Source organism: Artemia sp. Qi Xiang Cuo, chromosome 1 (genome assembly GCF_049724085.1).
Source record: "Artemia sp. Qi Xiang Cuo chromosome 1, ASM4972408v1, whole genome shotgun sequence".
Classification (NCBI taxonomy): domain Eukaryota; kingdom Metazoa; phylum Arthropoda; class Branchiopoda; order Anostraca; family Artemiidae; genus Artemia; species Artemia sp. Qi Xiang Cuo.
Window position 1 is genome coordinate 58,068,228 of NC_142794.1, and position 23,650 is coordinate 58,091,877.

Consider the following 23,650-nt stretch of genomic DNA (forward strand, 5'->3'; position numbering starts at 1 on the left):
AAATGAGGAATGAATTTTGGGCTCTGGGACCAGGTGCTGCATATAGCCTGTTGCCTCTAGAAGCTTATTTTTAATAGCTTCCAAACATTATCATTAAAATCTCTATCCTGAAATTTTAATCTTGTTCCATGTTGCTTCGAAGGGATACCAAGGGATACAAAGGACGTTTAAATATGGTTCGGTGCCATCGGGTTGGTGTCGTCACTTCAAAAAGGCACTAAATTTCTGAATTTCCATCTCTAAAAAATGAGAATGATAAATATATGTATGCAGCATCACAAAATAATGAATGGACAAAATAATAATAAAAAAATTTTACTGAACGTTACCACTCAGCTAAATATCCGGAATTTACCTAACGAAAGTCCAAACATACATGTCTTAGTGAAATCCTTGTATTTGCAAAAAAAAAACAAAAAAAAACAACATAAAATACATATTTCAATGTGCTCTACTGTTTCCCAACAGGTACAAAAATTATTGTTATTATAGCTAAACTTATAAAAATATTATTTATTCTATTTCAAATCACAAAAGTACAAAGCAAACAATAGGGTACAAACAGGACAACTCACTGCATGTCGAATCAACACACGAACACAAGCTAGTCAGTAAATTATTTTAGATTTCCAAGCAAATGCATCATCAACATCACCATAATAAAGAAATCTTACAATTAGTGTCAGAGAACACTAAAATTATATTAAAATAAGATGACTGTATTTATTACTAAAGTGACACTCTTGAAAAGGCACATACGCATGTACTCATATCGGAAGGTGAAAGGGGGCTGAGGAATCAAAAAACAAAACATTAGAGCTGTGTGGCAATATACATAGTGAATTATGGAGAAAATAATAAATCTGGCCTTTTCGAAGGATGGTGGTGGTCAGGCCCAACTTCTCGTTCCCCTTGCGTAAGTACCTCCTTCTGAAAAAGTATTTAAGACCAAGATACTTCACATGCTATCTCTTAGTAGGAACAGGATATGTGACAAATTATAAACTGATTTTCTCATGAATATACTTGTTTTATATTCATCCTATATTCAAGGCTCAGTCATAAAAGCGAAAGCGTTCTCAATAATCATTACAGTGGCCAACAGAATTTGCTTTTTCCCGATAATTTACGATGAATAATTGATTCTTGCCTGATTCTGTATGCTGATTTTAACTGTATTTTCAGAATTCTTTTTTTATAATCCCGAGTTTTTTAGGAATAATGTAATATGATTTTTTTTGGCAAACTCTAATTATCTTGGACTTACAAAATTTTAATACTCGAAAAGTGTTTTTTAATATAATTCTAAAAAAAACCCACTGAAAATACATTTAAAATACAATATAATGGTTGACTTTGGCACCCAAGGAACGCCCAAAACCAGTCCCAATTCACCAGACACAAAAAATTGTGTTGACTTGTGCAATGGGACTTACCTACATAACACGATTTTGTTCATTTATCAAGTCGTCTAAAAGTAGGTAATTTGAGACCTTCGCTAAAAATTGTGGATAATCCGGCTGTTGATAGTACCAAAGCCTTACCAAAGTTAATAATTGATGAAACTATAGGAAGCCTTTTACTCCTAAGTTGGATATTTATTTTTATCAAGCTTGTAATCCAACGCAATACAGAGAAGACTTCAGACATGCTTTTTAATGACTAGCTTAAAAGACCACAGCTTACTCAACAACTTTTTGAATAAAATTTGTTGTATTTTAGTATTCAAACTTTTGGTATTCAAACTTTTTGAATATTTTGAAAAAAGTCAAATTTCAAAAAAATGACTGACATGCGGCTTCAACATGATTGTAAACACCCTCAAATAGGAGGGGAAGAGGTTATTAGAATACTTTTAAGGAAGTTGAATTTCATGGGAGGAACAAAGGGCGAAGCTCTAAATAGCCGTCTGGAGGAGTGTGCGCACTAGTTTGGGCCTTCTGTGACTTTTAACTACAAGCTAGAAATTTGGTAATGACAGTAAACAAGGCCGTATCCAGGGGGGGGGGGTCAGGAGATTTGACTCCTCCCCAAAAAAACGCTTTTCCGACTCGTAAAAACGTAAACGTTGTAGTGGTAGGAGTAGCAATGGTCCTCAAGCGAGATAGACAGAGGTTAGAAATACATTTTAAGAAAAATAGGAACATTACGAGAGCAACAAAGAATGAAGTTCTAAATGGCCATGTGGAGGGTGTGCGCAGGAGTTTGGAGAAGGTTTGACCTTAAGTGAATTTGTTGCTGCTAAATGGTATTATAAAATATTAAAAAAAAATCACTTAAATGCCATTTAAAATAGTGTATCATGCTTTTCGAAAAGATATATCTCTAAAGAATAAAACATGGCAGTCAATTAATTTTGTATGTAATGCTATTTAAAACCACAGATTAAAAAAAGTGATATTAAAAAAAAAGGCTTGGATTAAAAAAAAAACATAATAAGACAAAAACATCTATGTTTCTTCTATTCATTTATGAGAGTGGTTATCAGTGACCTGGTGGTTGGCCTTATATATAAAATGCTTGCATATAACTAGCTGTTTTAACTAAAGAGATAAGTATTTTAGAATTTTCACGGCAGATAATACAGAAATGATCAAAATTGATAACTCGAGATATCACACTAAAATGACTTTTTCTTCAGAAAAAGAGATACAAGGAAAAATTATTGGTTTGGTTTGGTCAAAGAACAATAGCTCTTTTTTAATGTTTTTCAGTTGCATTTTTGGATAAACCTCGATCAAGAATGAAAAAAGAAATATTGGAAACATTGCAGACAAGTTCTAACTATTTTATGAAAGACGTATGTAAACGCAATTAAGAGACAAGCACATAAACACAAAAAAGTGGTTAATTTTTCTGGGAATTGGCAGTAACGCATCAATATAACACATCTTAAACGATATTATCCTTAAGTCATATTTTTTCTAAGATATGCTATTCACCTAAAAAACATTTAAGGTAAAAAAAAAAATTGAGCTTCTTGTCGATACATTTGAGCTTCAAATACGACTGCAGCTCGAATCTTATGGTTGACAGTCCCAAGCCTGCAAAGCAGGAGGATGGGCTAGTATTCTTGCAACCCACTCCCAGAACCAGGGAGGAAACCCACAGGGAAAATATAGCCTGCAAAATAAATATCAAAGAAGAAAATTACAGGAATATTCTTTTCGATGACGACCCCTGTACCCGCCCAATAAGGTATAACAGCTGGGAAACCGAAAGCAACTGCTCAGCAGTGGAAACAACTTAATTTTCATTGGCCATGAAACAAGACGTGAAACTGGAGTGACCGTAGTCATTTCAAAACCTGCGACAAAATCTCTAATTGGAAACCTGTGAGCAACTGCATTGTGACTGCTCGATTCCACTGTAAGCATATCAAAATGACCCTGGTTGCGAGCTAAACAACCACTAATGAAGCCAGGGATGACCAGACACAGACGTTCTACAACGATCTGAACTCCATCCTCAAAAGTGTGAGACATGTAACCCTCTGTGTCACGGGGAATTTCGACGCAAAGGTTGGCAACGATGGAAACTATTTTGTCAAAGTCCTAGGCAACCATGGTCTTAGAGAACTCAACAAAAATGAAGAGTTGCTAATAGAAAGGTTCAGTCTAATGGCTTGAGTGTTGCCGGCACTCTCTTCGTCCACAAAGATATCCTTTGGTGAAGATATCCAGGTGAAGTGCCTACTCCAGGACTTCACCTGACACATCTACAAAAAACATATCGACCGCTTTCTGATAAACAAAAAGTGGCAGACATCGTTGTGCGATGAACGTGCATTTAGAGGAGCTGCTATCTTCTATGACATTAGCCTTGCGGTTACCAGAATAAGGATTGAACTGTCAGCCTCTAGACAGGTGAAGATAGAAAATGGCCCCTAGACTGTGAAAAACTGAAGGATCAAGAAATCCCACCGCAGTTTGCACTAAAGCTTACCAACAAGTTGGAAGCCTTCAGTCAATTGAGAGATGAAGACCCGAAGACAGCTTAGATACCTATCTGACAAGTCTACAATGATATCACCAATGAAACACTTGACCTGAAAAAGTCGTCCAAGGAATAGTGGATCCTCGCCAAGTCCTGGGATCTGATCAAAAAGGGGGCCTTCGAGAAAGAAGTCCGCGCTGGCAAATGTAGTAGCCCTGAAGTAAAAGCTGAGAAGGCTGAAGAAGCTGCAAGACGGGTAGACTCTCTGTCAGTATTCCACATCACCAACGAGATGGTTGGAAACCCTTCAAAGACAGAAAGACCTGTCAAGAATGAGACAGGACGAGTCATTACTGATCCTTGCAAAGTAAACAAAGCCTGGGCGACAAATTACGAAAAGCTGCTAAACAGACCGCCACCAGCTAATCTTCCAGATATACCTTTCGCGCCGTTTCTAACCCTAGCCAAAGATATTGGCCAGGCAATTGCATCTTTCAGGAAACTGACCTAAGTTTGGAGCAGCCAGCAATACTCTCTCCAATTAAAAGTGAGACTGTTCAACAGCAACATCCCCTCGATATTTTGCTAAGGTTCCGGAACTAAGCACTTAGACCGACACCTTGAATAAAAACTCCTGTCGTTAGTGTTTAAGAGGCATTCTAAATATCAATTCGATCCAAAAAATAACGAACGCTACTGTACGGCATAAAATGTCTCAGCCATCGCTTGCTGAAGTTATTAAGTACCGGGAGTGGAGGGCGTTGAGGGACGACTGGCAGCTCGTCTCGGATATCCAAAGTACCTCTGGAGGCACACGAGGATTGAAGGTCTAAGGTAAGGTTTCGACACACACACACAAAAAAAAAAAAAAAAAAAAATGGCAAAAGGTAATGTTTAAAATACATTAAGATCACAAGAATCGTGCAAAAACTGAATGTACACTGTAGCCTAATTGAAATACTGTAGCAGGAGTTGGTAATGTCCTACATTTCTTTTGGAAATAAAGTTAGATTCTTAAAAAAGTGTATTTTTCCAAAAAAACAATACTTTCGTGCACTGATTTTTGTTCTCGCGTGTCAAAAGGTTCTGATTGGGCTACTATTAGAAAGGTTTCGAGCTACGATTATGCAAGTTTTTTTTCGAGAACAAACTGAATCACATAATCAAAATAAAATATATGTTGAGAAAAATGTCTAATATTAAGCAGCATTATTATCAAGGAAGATACCACCAAATTATTGACGTATTTTTATATGTGAATGTGATCAAGATCTTTCAAAGAGGCCTAAGACAGACAAATTGGCTTCGAGATCTTTTTCTTAAAGAGACAGTTTCAATTTTCATATTGGATGCCAAGATCTATAAACGTTGTCTTTAGCGCTATTCCCATTTTTTACATTTAATTTTAATATGAATTTAACATTTAGAGCTTCTTCTTGAAGTCGACCATCAAATTCATTGACAAGCTAGAATTAAGAAAAGGTCTGTTGAGTCATAATGATTTGTTTAAAGTTTAGCAGTTTGAAACAATACTGCTTAAGTTACAGAAGAGACGGCGTATCGTCTTTTGATTTATGTAAAGTTTGACGCCAAACTTTAGTGAAATTTTGACTTGGTGTGCTGGTTTGTTTTCAAGAGATAATATTTGCTTCAGATTTACTAAAACCAAGAATTTAACAGCAACAGCCGACAGCGCATATTTGATACTACGAAATTAAACCCGTAAGAGAACTGCCATCTACAAATATTTGTGTAGAGGTGTATATAAAATTTGAAACTTTTTTTGGTAACCACTAGCAAGACAGTATAATAAGTTATTTCTGTTCACAAATATAGGAGATTTTCAGAGTACACGCAAAATACGAGTACCTTCACAGTACTTGTTACTGCATCATCTGCATTTTGTGTAACTTGTTTCAGTCCGTCTAGCATGCTATTAAAAAAAATTTCTATTGAATTCTTATGCAATAATTCTAAAAAAAGTCTTATTTATTCAGTTTTGATATATATTTTTATACAATTTTTATCCATCAGACACCTTTGGAATACAAAGATAATACATAAAAATAAATTTAAGTATGGAAGACGAAAGCGGAATGAAAGAAATAGAAATTATGCTTGTTACCGATCAGACAAAGAGGAATATTTCAATTAAATAGCCGTCTGAATAGTTTATAGAGCTCCGTCAAAATTTCCTGATGCAACCGAAAACAAAAACTAAGATGGCTGCCCTTCTTAATTTCTTTTTATGTAGAGAAGAATAAGGTGACATTTTAGCTCTGGCAGGGGAAGAGAAACAACTTTCCCTACCTCCATGTGGTTAACGAAATAACTCAAGAAAAGGTACAGGTAATCACGGAAAAAGTATGATGCGAAAAAATAAATATTTGGAAAAAAAAATATTTAGGCTGAACCATTCGAAAGGTCACGGCCAAAACCAGTTCATTTTCAGTATTTTAAATAATATTTTCATGTAAAACCTAACTACAATACTGTTTAAAGATGTGGTGGCAGTTTTTATCACCAATACATAAAAGCAGACAACTAAAAATAAAAGCAACAAAATACTATACAAATCGTTTCTATCCCTATTAAAACATAAAAACATTAAAATAAGAAAGAAAGGCCCATGTGGGAAGTTATGCTTATATTTGTAAAGTAACCTTGTTTTTTTTTATCTACATCATGCATTTTATCTAAAACTAACCTACAGTTCGGTGAAACCCAGGAACATACAAGAAAACATCCTACCCCCCCCCCCCAAAATAATTTTTTTTCCAGAGGATAGTTTGCTCTGATTGTATACCGAGGAACACGTTTAGCGCCAACAATTTGAGAAAAAGATTTGCTCGGTGCTGAAAAATCCATTTTGAACAGTTTGCCTAAAGGGACCATATATTTTATTACCACATTGCTTTGTGAATGATAGACACGCATGATTGCATTTGCCTTAAGCAGTAACATTTTTAATTCCAAAGTTCTGAAAGGCAATCGGCAAGAAAAGCACTTGTAATTCCCAACTGTTTATGTTTTTTGAACACTAAAATTTTTCTACAAAAGTATTAGTGAAATTATAAGGTGGACGGACGATAGAGCCGGTAATACATAGAAACATTTTTAGTTCAGTTTAAGTTTTAACATTACTCTTATCTCATTTGAAACAAAAAGATGATTGAATTTATGTGATATTTAATCAGAGACTCCATTCAAAAGCATGATGAATGTTTATCGTTCTGACTGTAACGTTTTTCAATGAATAAATTTCAGCTCTCTATTTTTTACAGAGAAATTTATCCAGCGGATATTTTTATGTGAATGTATACAAGGGAACATGTCTAACGCGAACTACTTGAGAAATAGTTTGCTCAATGCTGACAATTCATTTGCAAAATTCTATCTAAAGGGTTTAGCTCATCAAAGCTAGCTGTTAATTTTCTGAAGCAAATATGCAACAGATATAGTAAGCCGTTAAACAAACTGAATTACACAAATGATTAAGGGTATATCGGCAACTTCTGACGTGCCTGGGACAGCAAAATATATTATAAAAAAGTAAAATTCGGAATTAAGCACGGAACAGTAGATAATGAAAGAGATGAGAGGAAACTGTCAGTCGCTGGTCTTTTTATTTTGAAGGATCTGAGAGAAAACCTTTGTAATTTACAATTATCGACAATACTAACTAAGCCTTACATTCCAGGCATGGTTACGTTTAGCAACAGCCCACAAAAAACGTCTCCATTAACAGCTCGCGATATAAAGATATTAAATTTAATCCTTAGGACCAAATATATCAAGCAATTTTTTTTTTACAAAGCTCCTTAGAGCAAATAGGGAACTCCGCAAAGTTTACTTTGAATCATGTCAATAAATCTTTATTCGATAAATCTTTCTATTCATTACACTAGGAAAATAATTTAAGGTGAGAGGAGTTCGATGCCCCAACTCAAAAACCACTTTTAGTGAAAAATAACCGTCATTATCATTTCTTAGTAATAATGACCATTACTGGGTTCCCTTTTATAATTTTCCGCAAATCATGCGCTTTCTCTAACTGTTTACAACACATATAAATTTCCGTATATTAACAAAATATTGTTGGCGACAGTTGTCGCAAATAATCGGAGCACCAGAAGCTTTTAACCTCTGTAGAATTTTATGAATAAGATGAAAATACACAAATATATCTCAAATTACCGTAATAACGAAAGTAAAACCAATCTAAGTTGTTTTATAATTTGAGGAATATAATTAACAATTAAATAGATTCTTTGACAGTTGTTTTAATAACCATCTTTATTAATAATCACCATAATTGTTACCGATAATTATTACTGCTTGAAAAAAAAAACACTTTAAAGTACACAAAAAAGGACACTTTAAAGCTATTTGTGTAAACTCAATTTTGTCTTTCTAGGGTACATTCGTTCAAGCAAAGAATCAAGGCATAAATAAAAAGATAATTCAAATGGAGTTTCAAACGACAAGAGATTTGTCCAAATGTCCAAAAGAATGAACTTAATTTCTTTGGGACAACATCACTAAGGCTAAAGTTTTGGCTCTGACGTCTAATACTAAGTTGAAACCCAGAATTTTTAGCAACAAAAGATGGCAAATATCAAAAGTAAGACAAAACAGAAGTTATCAAAAGCGTTAAAAAGGTTCTTGTCTTTAAGTAATAATTTTCCATTGCTCTTTACTAGAATTACAACAGTATATCTCAATGGATACAAACAAATCGCCCATTTCCCCCCTGAAACATCTAAAACTGAAGGCAGCTACCAAGAATATTTTTTTATAACCTAGAAAAGAAAAACTAAGACCCGTTTTCTCGACAAGTTTTATCAAAAGTGGCATTATCCCACTACATTCTTATAGTTCATCAATGTTCACTACGCATTAAAAATCACGATTTGACGTCTTTGCAATCAGTAATTTCTTCAGCTACGCCACCCCATCTTAGCCTGTAACTTCCTGTCCGCCACCGGATGGTCGGCTCCCAAAGAGCAGATAGGAAGAGGTAGGGGGCATAAACTTCTCTGAATAACCAGCCAATGATAAAATCTACCTTGCTAAAGGGTACAGAACCATTCTGAAAAAAAGGGCTTAAATTATGCACCCGATAAAGAGTAAGACAGACAGGGCCGGATTTAGACTGGATCAGGCCCTAAGCTATTTAAAACACGTGGCCCTTTCTTAGTCCAGATTTTGTTTTAGTACAAATATGAATTTCGGATACCGAGAGAGCTAAACTGAAATGCAATTAAGGAGAATGAAGATAGTTAAAAAAAAGAATCTTTACCTTAAAAATTATTTTTATTCACAAAGAACTTAAAAATGAAAATTCTGGAAAAAAGAATCAAAGTTGTTAAAATTGAAATTTACTTTAAGGGGTAAGGAATTGAGGCACTTCCGGACATGAAACCTTGCGAGGAGTATATGATATTGTATGTGCTTTTACTATTTATAATGTTTGATTACGAATAAATTAATATCAAACTACAATATTATCTTTCTTGTCCTTATAACAGGAAAACAAAGTCTCATTTTCTTGATCCCAAAAAAGAGCGTCCATAGCAAGGACCGGTAGGTAACACGAGAGAGAACTGAAATACAGAAAAAATTCGCACACAGTTTGGTCATTCATAATAAGCCGACTGACCAATAAGCGGTCAATCGGCTATCCGTAATGTAAACCAATAGTGCTTGTTCTTCGAAAGGAAGTGCATAAATGATTGGATGAAAAGTATGGGACCTTTCGGGCACTCGGCATTGGGAAAAGAAACCTGGAACTCCAAGCTATAGCCTGTTTAGCTATACATAAGTCCTGCACAAACGACAAAGTTTGTGCAACTTTGAAAATGAATGCTGATCAGAATTGAATGCGATTCGGGCAATCACAATCCAAACTAGCTGAAGGATGCATGAAGTGTGGATAAAATGCACTTTAGTCATTTTAATTATATTATTACATTGTTAATATTACGTTATCATGCATGCACTAAAGTATTTTAAGAAGTAAATGGACAGTGAAAACCTCGCACTGTGCACTGTAAATATTTCACAGAAAAGTGAGGCTGTCAATTGAAAGTAAGGAGCAAGTTCAAAACTTAAAACAAACAGAAATTATTCCATATATGAAAGAACTTTCCATATACCTCTTCCTCAACCCTCACTCTTTACGCTAAAGTTTGACTTTTTGGCCAAATCCTTTGAGAACATCCCCGAAAATACAAGGGCCGTTTAGTTGGATTAAGAAGCTTTTGTAAAGAATGAAAAAAACTTTAGCGTAACGAGCGAGGGGTTGAGGAAGGGGTAGTGCCCCATCGTATACGAAACCATTTGTGTTCGTTTTAAGTTTTAATGTTGCTCTTCACTTTCAACTGAAAAAACTTGTTTCTTTTTATTTAATGTTACATAGAGACCATTTTGTTCTTTACCAAGGCAACGGCTATTGCGCTGCTTATGAAAGAGCACTTTTATTTTCTGAAACTAATAACGTAGTTCAGAAACTTAGCTAAGCTCGAAAGTCCTATATTTAGTAACCACTCGTTGAACCGAAAAATTTGTATCTAGTTGGTTTATTTTTACCCTCTGAGAATTACGAGTAATGCCCTTCACAGGATACGAATAATTGGAACATTTCGAAAATAAACAGAGATAAATTGAATAGAATACAGAATATAATATAGCAACCGGACTAAGAGTGCTCAGCCTAAGGGTGCAAAAAATAATATTGTGTGTTTATTGTTGTCAAAACACAAGTGGAAACTGTTTGTAAACAAAATTATTATCGATATTTTTTCGTAGCTGTATTAATACCTCATTCTGAAAAAGCTGTGTTTATATTATTAGCAAAAGCTTGAAGTCAAAAATTTATGTTTCATGGCAACGAGTACGAAAATGGCTTTTTACAAACAAACAATATAGCGTGCCTCTAAATAGCTGGAGGTTATGAGGTTCACATCCTCCCCCGCCCCCCAATTTATCCAAAGACGATCCTTTTTTTCGAATTTTAGTCGATCAATTTTAACCTAGTCCCATTGAATAAAGAGGAAGTTTTCTTTAATTCCACGACAAGGGGGAGACAATTTACCTGAATGCTTGATAAAGACGCTTAAAATTATCGTCCAAATTTGCAAACTAATTCTTCAATAAAATACTAAAACCAATAGAGACAGGATTATGAATCAAATTTCTATTTTCAATTAATTCAAAAATCCCAAAATCCGAAAAAGAGCCAATATCCCAATAAAGCCTATTGTGATAATAAGTAGGCAAAAATGAGTTTATGTTTCTTATAACCAGGGGAACTTACAAAAAGGTCGATATTCCAGCGTGGATTTTTATTTCTTCAAATACTTAATTTTAGCAAACATAAATCTATTTTTAACCAACTACTAAAAAAAATAAAATTTCATTTTGCTTACTTGTACAGTACGTAATAAAATCCAATCTAAAATGAGCCAAGAGAGGATATGTGTTAAGAATAGAGCTAATGGAGACCATTCAAAAAGCCAATTAGTGGCACAAGATGCCAACAAACCAAGAAACATACATTCTGAAAGTGGCTCAAGAACCAGGGTATGAGGCACCATGGCAAATCGAAGTTTAGCCCACCTGAAAAATATATTAGAATCATGGTAAATAATTAATAATATATTTCTCTTATCAATAAGACAAGAATAAAACCATAAAATAACATAGGCTAAATGGATGCAAAGTAACAGTACTCCTATGCATAACAAAACCATTATAGCCTCATTAGAAGATGAGTATCTAAATTTGACAGAACTGCTACTCAAATGGCTATAAGAACAGACTTTTACGTACGGAAGAAAAAGGACATTCTCCTCCCAACCTCCCAAACAGAACATTTTCTGTTACAATTAATTATAACGTATCTATTTCACGACAGCTAAGTAGTGATTTATCACAGGGCTCAATTTTGAGACCCCGATTATTCATATTTTATCGATTGACGAGTAAAAACTAGCAAGGATTTGAAAGGCATGTTTGCTGACGACAATTTCTTTTGCCGTTAACGTTGAATACGATTGAAGGTGCATCTAAACTTGCACTAAATAGTCTATCTAGATGAACTGTATTCCTACGCCGGGAAGTAAAGAATTCTTTAACCAACAGATAATATTCAGATTAAGGTGATTCACAAGAAACAGCAGATATTTGCTCCATGAATTTGGAAAATATACTGCTTGACAAAAACTATTCACAAAAGTTCTCTGCGTCATTTCTAACGAAAGAATTATTCATAATGAAAAACTTCATAGAAGCTAAATCATCGTGGGATATCTTACATTATGTGCATTAACGGTCTAAATACCATCTATTTCTTAAAAACACAACAAAATTAACAAATTAAACAAATTAAATCTCAAATTAACAAATTAAATCCTAAAACATACTTTGCAGAAGTGAACAGTGAGCTCCCGTTGATAGCCCCGTATCTTGAGACCACTCCTTAGAAAATTGCGAAGCTGACAGTTCAAGAGAACTCAGGGAACACCAAAAAAGTTCTAAGCAATGAAGCAATTGTATACACATGTTAAGACCAAGCTAAGACTACTCTTAAGACCAAGTACAATAATCACTTCGACATAAATACCAATGGGTCGCTACAACAAGAAAAGTGTGGAGCAAAAGCCTGCTTTTCATCATTATATCCATAAGCCATAAAATACGATAGATTAGCTATCATATATAGCTATACAGATCTTATATCTACTTTCTTTAAACGAGCAATCGGGTATCTTTTTTCTATTTTTTTTTCTGTATATATAGTAAATTTTTTTCTTGAAAATTGGCTTCATATTTTTTTTTTTTTTAATTGGCACCCTGGGATTTTCTGGCCTGAAAAAAAAATCTAGATAGGTTAGAAGTTTGAGCAAATTAGTTTAGAGCCATAGTTCCCAACGTGGGGCGAAGGAGCCACCGGGGGCGCAATACAATATTTTGGTGGGTTACGAGCAGGACGTGCACCCTTCGGCTGACTATGCTTTATAGCCTTAATAGTGAAAAAACATTTTTCATATAAACATCATCACATTCATATTCAGATAAAGAGTAAAAAAGATACATTATAGTATTACGACGACGTCATACACTATTTAAAAGGTATTGTATTCAAACAATATTTTTCTTTAGCTTAAGATCTGCCTAGAGGACGACCCCCCCCCAGAAGATACCAAGTTAATGGCCTTTTAAAGCTTCCCTCAGATAAACACAAGTAAAATTTTGAATAACAATATTAAGATATCACGAGGAGAGCCTCAAGATTTAAGAAATGCCTGGCCCGAAATCGGTTGGGAACCAGAGGCTTAGAGCTTCAATTTTGAGAAAAATTCATGTTTATTTAAAGATAAATAGTATAAGCAAGATAAACAGGAAGGAGGAAATGAATTCACGCCAAAATTTCTTGAATACCCTGTAATGGAAAGAATTGACTTTCGCGTTACTGAAGGATAAACAGGGAAGAGGTGTTGAATTCCTGCTAGAAAGAAATCATGCGATTGACGTCACATTGACATACATTTACAGAACAAAAATTACATCATTTTCCACCAGGGGTGGTCGTAACGTTTTTATCATCTATGACACATACAAAATTACACAAGCTGACAAATGACTCTGAGCAGCTAGAGAAAAAGGCATGCAACAAGAAACAACAAAAATCATTTTGAATTGGTTTTTAGTCTGATTCAAATTTGCTATCCCGCTCTTCAAAAAGAGAAAACCACCATTGGAACAATTGGGCAAACCAGTTGTCGAGTCTTTAATTTGGTTCTCGAGAAAATTACCTTATTCAGTTTTTCTAAAATATGTTCTTCCTCAAATTCTACCAAATCAAAACCTACAAGATCGAATTCTACTATAAATTCACCCAAACGTCATTTTGGATTTTCTTTCGTTCTAACCGACGATTTGTATTTTTCATCTTAACACCTTTTGATTTATTAGGGATGCACTTTTCCTGGCCTATTTTAGGAAAACATTTCAATTTTACGCATCATAAAAATCCCCGACGAATCAAAGAAGATATGCTACAGTCTTTTTTCGTGTCTAAAGACATGGGGAATTTTTTTTCCTGTTTACCTTGTTCAGTTTCAATAGAAAATAAACCAGGTAATAGCGTAACGAAATTTCCTAACTCTCCATGGACTTCAAACTATATTGGATATCACCATGGGACTGATGTTTTTCATTGTTTGACATTCAATTTAAAATAAAAACACACATTTTTTCTCTCAAACAATTGGGATCTACTTGAAAAAAGTGAGCTAGAATCAACGCAGTGGCGTTTATTCTAGTAGAGAGCAATATGTCTCTTACGTACGTTTTCTCCCAAGCCTCATCATATACAACAGATTGTCGTAAAACCTTGGAGAAGGCCTCATTTGGTCGTAAATATAATGCTTTAGTGCAATCTGTAAGAGACAAAAATCGTCAAAAGACAAGATACTATCCCTTCATAGTTCCCAATGCCCCCATGCGCACCAGCGGCCCCACAGAACATTGAACGGAAGAAATGATTGAAAAAACCCCCCTGAGGTTCACAGGATAAGTGCAGCCTGAGGTCCAAGGGCACCAAATTATGCAGAAACTCTATACATAGCATCCTTTTATCTTCATTAAATAAAAAACAAGTTTTTCCAACTGAAAGTAACATCGGAAATTATTCCGTATAGTATGAAGAGGTTGCCCCCCCCCCTCCTCAATATCTTACTCTTCACGGTAAAAGTTTTTTGCACTTTATAAAAACCATTCTATTCTAATTAAACAGCCCTTGTGTTTCAGGAGTCAATCTTAAAAATGGGGACAAACAGTCAAACTTTTGCGTAAAGATTGAGGATGGGGGCAACCCCTCTCATATACGGAATAATTTCTGTTTGTTTTAAATTTTAATGTTGGCCCTTACTTTCATTTGAAAAAAACTTATTTTTATTTAATTTCTGACCCGTTTTTCAAATAATACCGGTAAATCTGGCCCAAACTCCATGAAAAATTCCCTTTCCTCTCGGGAAACTCCTTCATAGATATTTCCCCACACTTAAAATACACCCCTTCACCGTAAAATTCCTTCCGTATAATCCCCTCCGGAAATTACATATTCAATGAAATCCCCCCCTCCGTAAAATTTCCTGCAGAAGGTTCAGCCTGAAAAATACTCCTTAGCATTCTTTCATTTGAAAAAGAGCAAGTTCTAATCGTTTTTCTGACTACTCCGGAAATCCCCCCTTCCGTGGAAATTATTTCCCGGAAATCCAAACACACTGTAAATTTCCCCCGGAACATCTCCACATGCACTACTGAGTCGGCAAAAAAAAGTAAGAGAAATAAAAAAATTTCGTATAGAAATTCTGTCAAATCCCCCACAATTTCCCCTGGAAAGTCCACCCCCTGGAAATTTTCCTCTACAGGAAAAATTATCCCCAAGAAAACCCACCGCAAGCAAAAAAGCCCCCCCCCCCCAAATTTCAGTATAGATCCCTGTTTCAAATACAATACGTAAACTATGGGCAAATATTAAAACTTAAAGACCTATCCCCAGGGGCTGAGGAGGGGGGGGGTTATGTTAACTCCAAAGACATTGTTTTAGGACTTTTCAACTATCCTGAACAAAATGGCTATCTCAAAATTTTGATCGGGCGACTTTTTGGGATGCGGGAGGGGGACTTGTTGCCCTCCAATATCTGTGATCGCTTAAAAAGGGCAATAGAACTTTTAATTTCCGCTCGAATGAGCCCTTTCCTGATATTCTAGGACTATTGGTTCGATGCGATCACCCCTGTAAAAACAAACAAAAAGAAAAACACGCATCCATGATCTTTATTCTGTCAAAAAAATACAAAATTAAACATTTTGCAGATGAGAGCTTGAAACTTCTAGAATAGAGTTTTCGAATATGCTGGATCTGAAAGTATAATTTTCATTAAGATTCCTTTGCTTTTAGGGGGTGTCCCCCCTTTTTTTCAAAAATCCGCCAAATTTTCTCAGGCTCGTAGCTTTTGATGGGTAACACTAAACTTAATGAATCTTATACATTTGGAATTAGAATAATAAGCCGATTCTTTCGATATATCTATTGATATCAAAATTCCGTATTTTAAAGTTTCGGTTACTATTAAGCCGCGTTGCTCCTTACAAACAGTTTGTTAAATATTACACATTAACAACCAAGGAGGGAGTGGGCAGCGGGTTAAGTCCTAAAATACCTGTTTTTACAATGATTCATTCAAGGATTTCAAGGATTCAAACGTTAGGTAAATCCACATTGGGGTCAGTCGTAACGAAATCATCCGATTGGGACTGCTCGTATTACTTCAATTTTATTGAAATAATATCAGCTGTCCTCCAAACTTACAACAAACAATCGCATTGAAAACTGAAGTGTCAATACTTTTTTTCTCACACTTTAACCATTTCTACAATTCCTTTAATCAAAGAAAATACAAACTTATTGGTATTTTACTTTTTTGATGGACCGTGTTATCAGGATTTCAAAACCTTGTGAATTTTATTTTTATAAATTTGACCATCCACAGCACCTGGAAACAAAATTATCCCTACTTTCAAGTTAAAGGATTGCTAAGATTATACATATTTTGTTGTTGTTTTTTAAAGCAAATTAGAATTTTAAGCGAAGTCCATTTCGTATGATTTGGCATGGATGGACCTATTGGATATTAGGAAAAGCAAGTCTTACAAGCCAAAAACTACCTACAACATCCGTTAAATCAAATAACTTTTTAAGGCAAGGCTTTACGAAAATCAAACCTATATGTAATGCAAGGGGGCACAAAAACAAAAATTACTGTCGTCAACCCTCGGAAATTGCCATTTTCAGTATTAGTGGCGAACCACCCACCCCCAAAACTACCATTTGTTTGTATTCTAAATGAACATCGAATTTTAATTCAGCACAACTAATCAATAAATTATGACCAATAATATTTTATTTTAACATAAATAAGGATCACCCCAGCGCAACCCATTTTTTTCCAAAATTTAGTGAAAGCTACTGTAAGTTAAGGAAAAATTCAAGAAAATATTCTGAAAACTTTTTAAAGCTTTGTAACTTCAACACAGAGAAAAAGTTAGGGCATTTGTTACTCTCTAACCACAACTGGATGACAAATTAATTTGAAGTGGTTGAGAGGTGTGGGTTTGGATCACAGCTGTAGACAGAGTCAACGCTATAACATTGCCTATAGTAAAGAACCATAAGGCTTCAATGTATTATTTTTTCCAGAGACACTTTATATAGGAAGGGGTAGTCGCACAAACTTTGAAGGGGGGCTCATTGGATCGGCAATTGAAAATCCTAAAGCCCTTTTTAAGAATCAAAAGTGGTCAGAGGGCAACCAGCCCCCCCCCCATGCATTTGATCCCCAAATAAATTCGATCAAAATTTTGGAATACCAATCTTGTTTTCAGGTCTTTTTTATGCGAGAATATCCCAAGATATCAATTTTCGCGAAAAAATATGGACCCGTTTTCGAGAATATCGGCACGCGGCAAGCTTCTATATATAGATTTTCATTGTAGCTTATCTTTTAACCGGAGGCAATTTGAGCCTTTTCTTGATGTCATGACGTCACCACAGGTTTGATACAGCCACCCTGTGAAAAATACGATTTTTTCTTAAAGTCCTGACCTATTTAGATCGTTGTTGTGGCCAGTCATCGCTGTTTCTTGTTTTCCTACCGTAGATTTCAACGTCCATTTTTGTTCATATTTACCTTAGAAAGTTTTTTCCACCCTTTTGCTTTAGCAGTTTAGATTCATACATCATCTCCTTTAATTTCTTAAGACTTTAAACAAATAGGTCTTTTCCAATTTCCAACCACAGATCACTGTTCAAAATTTCGTTTACAATTCAATGTGATTCTCACTGTCGTTTGTTCCATGCCTTTTTCTTTAGCTGCTGTGATTCTCACTTTCATTTGTGTTCTAACCCCATTGTATGTTTCACTTTCATCAATCAACCCCTTAAACGTTTTAAATGACCTTAAATTAGAATTAGCGCTTTTGTAAAAATACGTTTCTTTGTTATTGGACCTTTAACTGTTGCCTTGGCTTATCTTTTGTCATTACTGTAAAACATAACGCCGAACCTTTGTTTTTTTACAGAGGCTGATGCAGTATCAGGTTCATGGCTACCGTTCCTATAAACTCTAATGTCGATATTTATAGCTATTTAATCGCTTGGAGCTTTTATAGAATGTTGAACTTCGACTTTTCCCCCGACTTGTCTTTTGTCATTATGAAATACATATCGCCGAAACTTTATTTTTTAAACAAAGGCATGGTAAGAATTGATGATCTTATCCATGTCAAAATCCCAGACCCAATTATCATAACTATCGTTTCAATTTTGGTTCGTTTCAACTCCGCTGTCGCTTATCTTCTAACCCCATTTTTCGTACATCTTCCCTTCTGATTTTTATTACTTCAGACAATTTGCCAATGTCCTTTGCTTTAGCTGCCCTTATTGGTCTAGTTTTAACGCAGAACCTATATTTTCTTTTAACAGAGGCTGATACAGTATCAGGTTCTCGGTTAACGTCCTTATAAACTCTAATATCGTTATTTATAGCTATTTCATCGCTTGGAGCTTTTATAAACTGTTGAACGTCGACTTTTGCCCCGGCAAAAGTCTTTTTCTTTCTTCTCCATTTTGGATTTTCTTTACTACAGCCTATTTGCCAATCCTATTTGCTTTAGCTGCCCTTATTGTTCTAGTTTTAAATGACGGTCTTTTCAAAGATTATTGATTATTGAAGCAAGTCCGATTTCTAACACCGATTGTCCTTTAAGCTTCAAACTTCTGGTTTTCTTTTTTAAGGTTTTTGAATTGTTGCAACCCTTATAAAAATATCTGCAAATATTTTTTCAATAAACAGTTTTTTGCTCATTTGATTATTGAAGCAAGTCCGATTTCTTACAACGAATGTCTACTAACCTTCAAACTTTTGGTTTTCTAAGGCCCCATGTGCGGATAGTGTGGTAATTGAGTTTCTTGAATATGGTGGCTATGAAGTTAGAAATATGTTACTGATGATTATGAATATTATTTCAGAAATGGAAAGTAACTAGCGATCCTGGGGAAACCCTAATTAAGCCCCCGCAAAGGAAAGGTGATAAGAATGAGTGTGGAAATTATAGAGGCATTAGTCTGGTTTCTGCATATAGAAAATTACTTAGTATCACGATACTTTTTAGACTTAGATATGCTGTAGACAATGTTTGAAGAGAAGAACAGTACAGTTTTAGGAAGGGAAGATGATGTGTCGACCAAATATTCACTCTTAAATTAATAATTGAGAAGTGCCTGAGTCATCAAACACCTTTAGTCCTCAGTTTGATATTTTCACCCTGTATACCGTGTATTTGTCGTTTACCCTGTATTTATGTCTATTTTGTACAGATATTTTAAAATTAAACCTTGACCACGGAATTCCTGTGTTGTTTTAAAGTCACTTTTCTGTGAAAAGGCAGAGTGGCGGCAGAGTGCACCTGGCAACGATAAATCACATCAGTCCAGTTTTTGTCAGGAACAAATTATTCAGTGATAATTTATTGCTCCCCCTGGCATTATGCACCCCTAGGTCGGGGCCTAGGGACCTAGTGGTAAATCCAGGCCTGAGAGTGCACATGTTTCCTTTTGGTGAATTGACTTTACTTTTAAGCACTCTCTGAAAGTTCCAACTTAATACACAAATCCCTTTTTGAGATACGCCATTTTGAAAATCTGCATGGACATAGTGTCTTTTGATTTAGTTCAAGTTCACCCTCAAATACCCGTGTCTGTCAAATTTTCAACTTGATATGCGTAGCCTTAATAGTCCTAGTTTAATAGTAGCAGAGGTCGTAGTAGGAGCAGTAGTAGTAAGAATACTGTTGAATTAGTAGTAGTAGCAACAGTATTAATAGCAGTAGTAGCAGGTAGATGCCCAAGAAGTTTCATTTTGATACGCTAAGCCGTACCAAAAAAATTGCTGATACACCTGTATCAGCAATCTGTATGTTATTGCAAATTACCAATTGTTAAACTTTAAGGTTTTTATAGAAGGGATGGTAGTAAAAACTTTGGAGACTCATTCGATTGGAAATTGAAAGTTCAAATTCAATTTTGAAGAATCAAAGGTAATCAGAGGACAATCAGCCTTTCCCTCTTAACCGACACCCCACCCCATCCATCGGATCAAAATAAAAATAAACAGTTTGTTCAAAATAGTCTAAAGGCCTAATAACCATGCCTTTGAGGTTAACAACCCCACCAGTAGCATCTGGGGCAAGGGCTGTAAGTTAAGCTAGTTGCTCATTGCTAAAACATAAAGTTTTTGTAGAAACAATTTTTTTTATGAACTTTGGGTCATTCGATTGGAAATCAACATTTCCAGTGCACTTTTTCAGAGTTAAAAAGTGATCGGAGGGTTTCCACACACCCTAATTTTTCCCAAAATACATCCTATCTAAAACTTGAGACGATATTTTTATTTAAAACAGTTCAAAGGTTAAATAACTATGCCATAGTTAAATAACTATGGTTCACAACCTTCAGCCTCTGGTGCAAGGGCTGTAAGTTATACAAGTTGCCTATTGTTAACATATAAGTTTTTTTTATGAAGAAAAGAGGGCATGTTTGATCCTATAAATAAAAAAAAGCATGCAGCATTAAGGTCAAACCTTAGGGAAACGCCAAGAAGAATGGCAAACACAATCAAACAGCATTTATCCCTTTATTGATTGTGAAAAGGAAATACCAGGAACATTTACAATGGCTGATGGTATCAGCCGTCACATTGTTCGGGAAATATTTTGGAGCATCTTCAACTAAATCAAGAGGTACTATGTGCACCCATTTTTAAAAGACGTTGTATTTGCAATGTGTCAAGAACAGGTAAGGGTATAAACCTGAGGGTATGAAGTTAAAACCTTCAGGGCAAGTTAAATGAATGTTGAAAAAAAGACTGGAGTGCAACCAGTCCCCCTCCAGTGTCATTTTTAGCTGCAATCTTCTCAAAGACATCTGATCAAAATTCGTTATCTAGATCCACAAAGGTCAAATATTTTCAACAAATATATTTACTACTTAACGTCCAGAAAGGTCTGATTCTTCTGAAAAAAAGGAGTAATAAATCAGCTTTAATGCTTCTTGACACCGGATCTTCTTTTTCTTTTGCAAAAATAAAACAAAGCTTTTTGATGAATACTTTTGACAGGCGTTTATGTCATGAATTTAAAAAACAAACAATTTCAACAAGGTTGAACATGTAAAATTCTAACTTGTGTTTTACCCAATGATATTGCCTAATATTTTCAGAGAACTGAAAATCTGAGTTAAGTGGTTCAGTTGTACGATTGTTCAGTTACACGAGGGTTCAGTTGCACGGTGGCTCAGCTGCACGGCGGATCAGTTGCACGGTGGTTCAGTTGTACGGTAATTCAAGTTACACGGGGGTTCAGTTGCACGGGGATTTAGTTACACGAGGGTTTAGTTAAATGGGGTTCAGTTGCCCAGTGGTTCTGTTACATGAAGGTTCAGTTACACGGGATTTCGGTTATACGGGGGCTCAGTTGCACGGGGGCTCAGTTACACGGTGGTTCAGATACAGGGGTTCAGTTGCTTGTGGTTCAGTTATACACACACCACGTTGAACAAAATGGTTATCTCCGAATTTTGATTGCAAGTGTTTTAGGAAATGATGGGCGTGGGGGGGGGATTTCACTCCGATCGCTTTCAACTAATAAAAGAACACTAATCCTCTCCATTTCCAATCGAATGAGCCTTTTTTGATTTTTCTACCAAAACACTTTCTATAAAAACTTTATACGCCCCAAGGGCATAACTTACAACCCTTGTCCTAAGGGCTGTGGGGGGGGGGTGTAATCTTTAAAGACATAATTTCCAGACTTTTTAACTACGTTTAACAAAATGGCTACATCAAAATTGTGATCGGAACTATGGGGAGAAATGATGGCGTGGGGGAGGGGGGCATTCGCCCTCCGATTAGTTTCGACTATCATAAGGGACATTAGCCCTCTTAATTTCCAATCGAATTAGTCATTTTTGAAATTTTTACGACAACGATATCTATAAAAAAACCTTATACTCCCCCAGGGCATAAATTACAACCTTCGCCCTGAGGGCTGTGGTGGGGTTCGTCATCCTCAAAGACACAATTTCTGGACCTTTCAACTACGTTGAACAAAATGGCTATCTCAAAATTTTGATTGGATGTGTTTGGGGAAAGGGTGGGCATGGCAGGGGGGTTAGTTGCCCTCCAATCACTTCCGAATATTAAAAACGGCACTAACCGTTCCAATTTTCAATCGAATAAGCTCTTTTTGAAGTTTCTACGACAACTCCTTCAATACGAAGTTGTCTGGTGTAAGACAAAAAAAAAAAAAAAAAAAAAAAAAAAAAAAAAAAAAAAAAAAAAAAACATTGTGTCAACATCGTTCTTTACTATATTATTATTTAGTTATTTAGTAACTATTATTAAACTTTTAATCATTAATCCAATACCTTATGTCCAAGGCCTCCAAGAGAGGCTTGAACACATATCGAGCTGTCTCCAAAACATTTTATTAGACAGAACTTTCCTTTTTTCCCTAGGAGATTCCAAATGTGCTAAACTTTACTGAATGTGTCATTTGAAAATACTCTCCAGTACTACCCTATAGCAGGGCGTCTGAGCCTCCTAAGAGGGGGCTACTATCTTCGATTTTAAGCACACTAAAAATTTATTGAAAACACTTTCCAATCACAACTTTTTTTATCTATTTAAAAAAAATTAAAATTTCAAAATGCTTGCCCATTTTAAGATATTTAATATTATCAAGATAATGAAATTAGTGGCTGGAAAAGAAAATTAATATCTAGCAAATGTGAAGCGTTTTTTTGTTAAAGATCATTGTATCGGAAAATTTCGTATTCTATGTATGATTATTTTTAAACGGTGTTCCCGATCACGATGAGGAGAAGTGCAATCTGAAGCGCAAAGGCTGGGATATTCAGCCTTTGAACTTATTTCTCTCCTTCCATTGCGCGTTAAGTTTAATTTCAATATTTTTGTCTTTTTCTCTTTGATTGAAAGGTAGTTTGATTTTCGTCAATATCTACAAATTACTCAAGAATTCAAGGACAGTAGAATTACATAAAACTGAAAAATTAACCTTCATATTAAATTACTATTATTACGATGATGGATTTCACAAAATAAACTTTAAAGACCTCAGAAAAGCTTATTGTCCCTCCAAAGTTTCCACACTTCAACAGCTAGCGCCAGGTTAAAATAAATATCTACTATTCTCACTTTCTTCTAAAAATAACTTAACAAGCAATAATGTTAATAATATCACCATGAAGAAAAAATAAGAGTGTTATTTAGAAAATGATTCAATGTAAAGAAGAAGATTGAAATAAGCAAAAAATGCAACTCATTACTGAAGACAGAAAATTCCATCAATGTTTTTGTGAAAATTTCCCTCCACATCAGTATTTCTAAGTCACTACATCCAAAGGAGAAGTCTTAAAAGACAGAACTTCCAGAGTTTACGACCAATAAATTTTGGAAGTTATGAGTCAGGAAACTTATCTTCTTTATCCCGCATTAGAAAGTTCACCTTTTTCAGACATTCAAAAAATCCATTTGGAGATCGTAAATTATAATGCAGGGGACAAAAG

At 35.2% G+C, this 23,650-nt stretch overlaps 1 protein-coding gene across 6 annotated transcripts in view; it reads right to left on the reverse strand.

The window, feature by feature from the left end:
* Positions 1-381: 381 nt before the first annotated feature.
* The window catches only part of GlcT (ceramide glucosyltransferase), a 109,289-nt gene continuing 86,020 nt past the window's right edge, over positions 382-23,650 (reverse strand). For all 6 annotated transcript variants that reach the window (XM_089085649.1, XM_089108485.1, XM_089108494.1 and 3 more), the window contains 2 exons: positions 11,367-11,556; positions 382-9,028 (listed from right to left, as the gene is read on the reverse strand). In XM_089085649.1, coding sequence (XP_088941775.1) covers positions 8,843-9,028; positions 11,367-11,556 — 376 coding nt within the window. In that variant the 3' untranslated portion in view covers positions 382-8,842. The remainder of the gene's footprint in view (positions 9,029-11,366; positions 11,557-23,650) is intronic.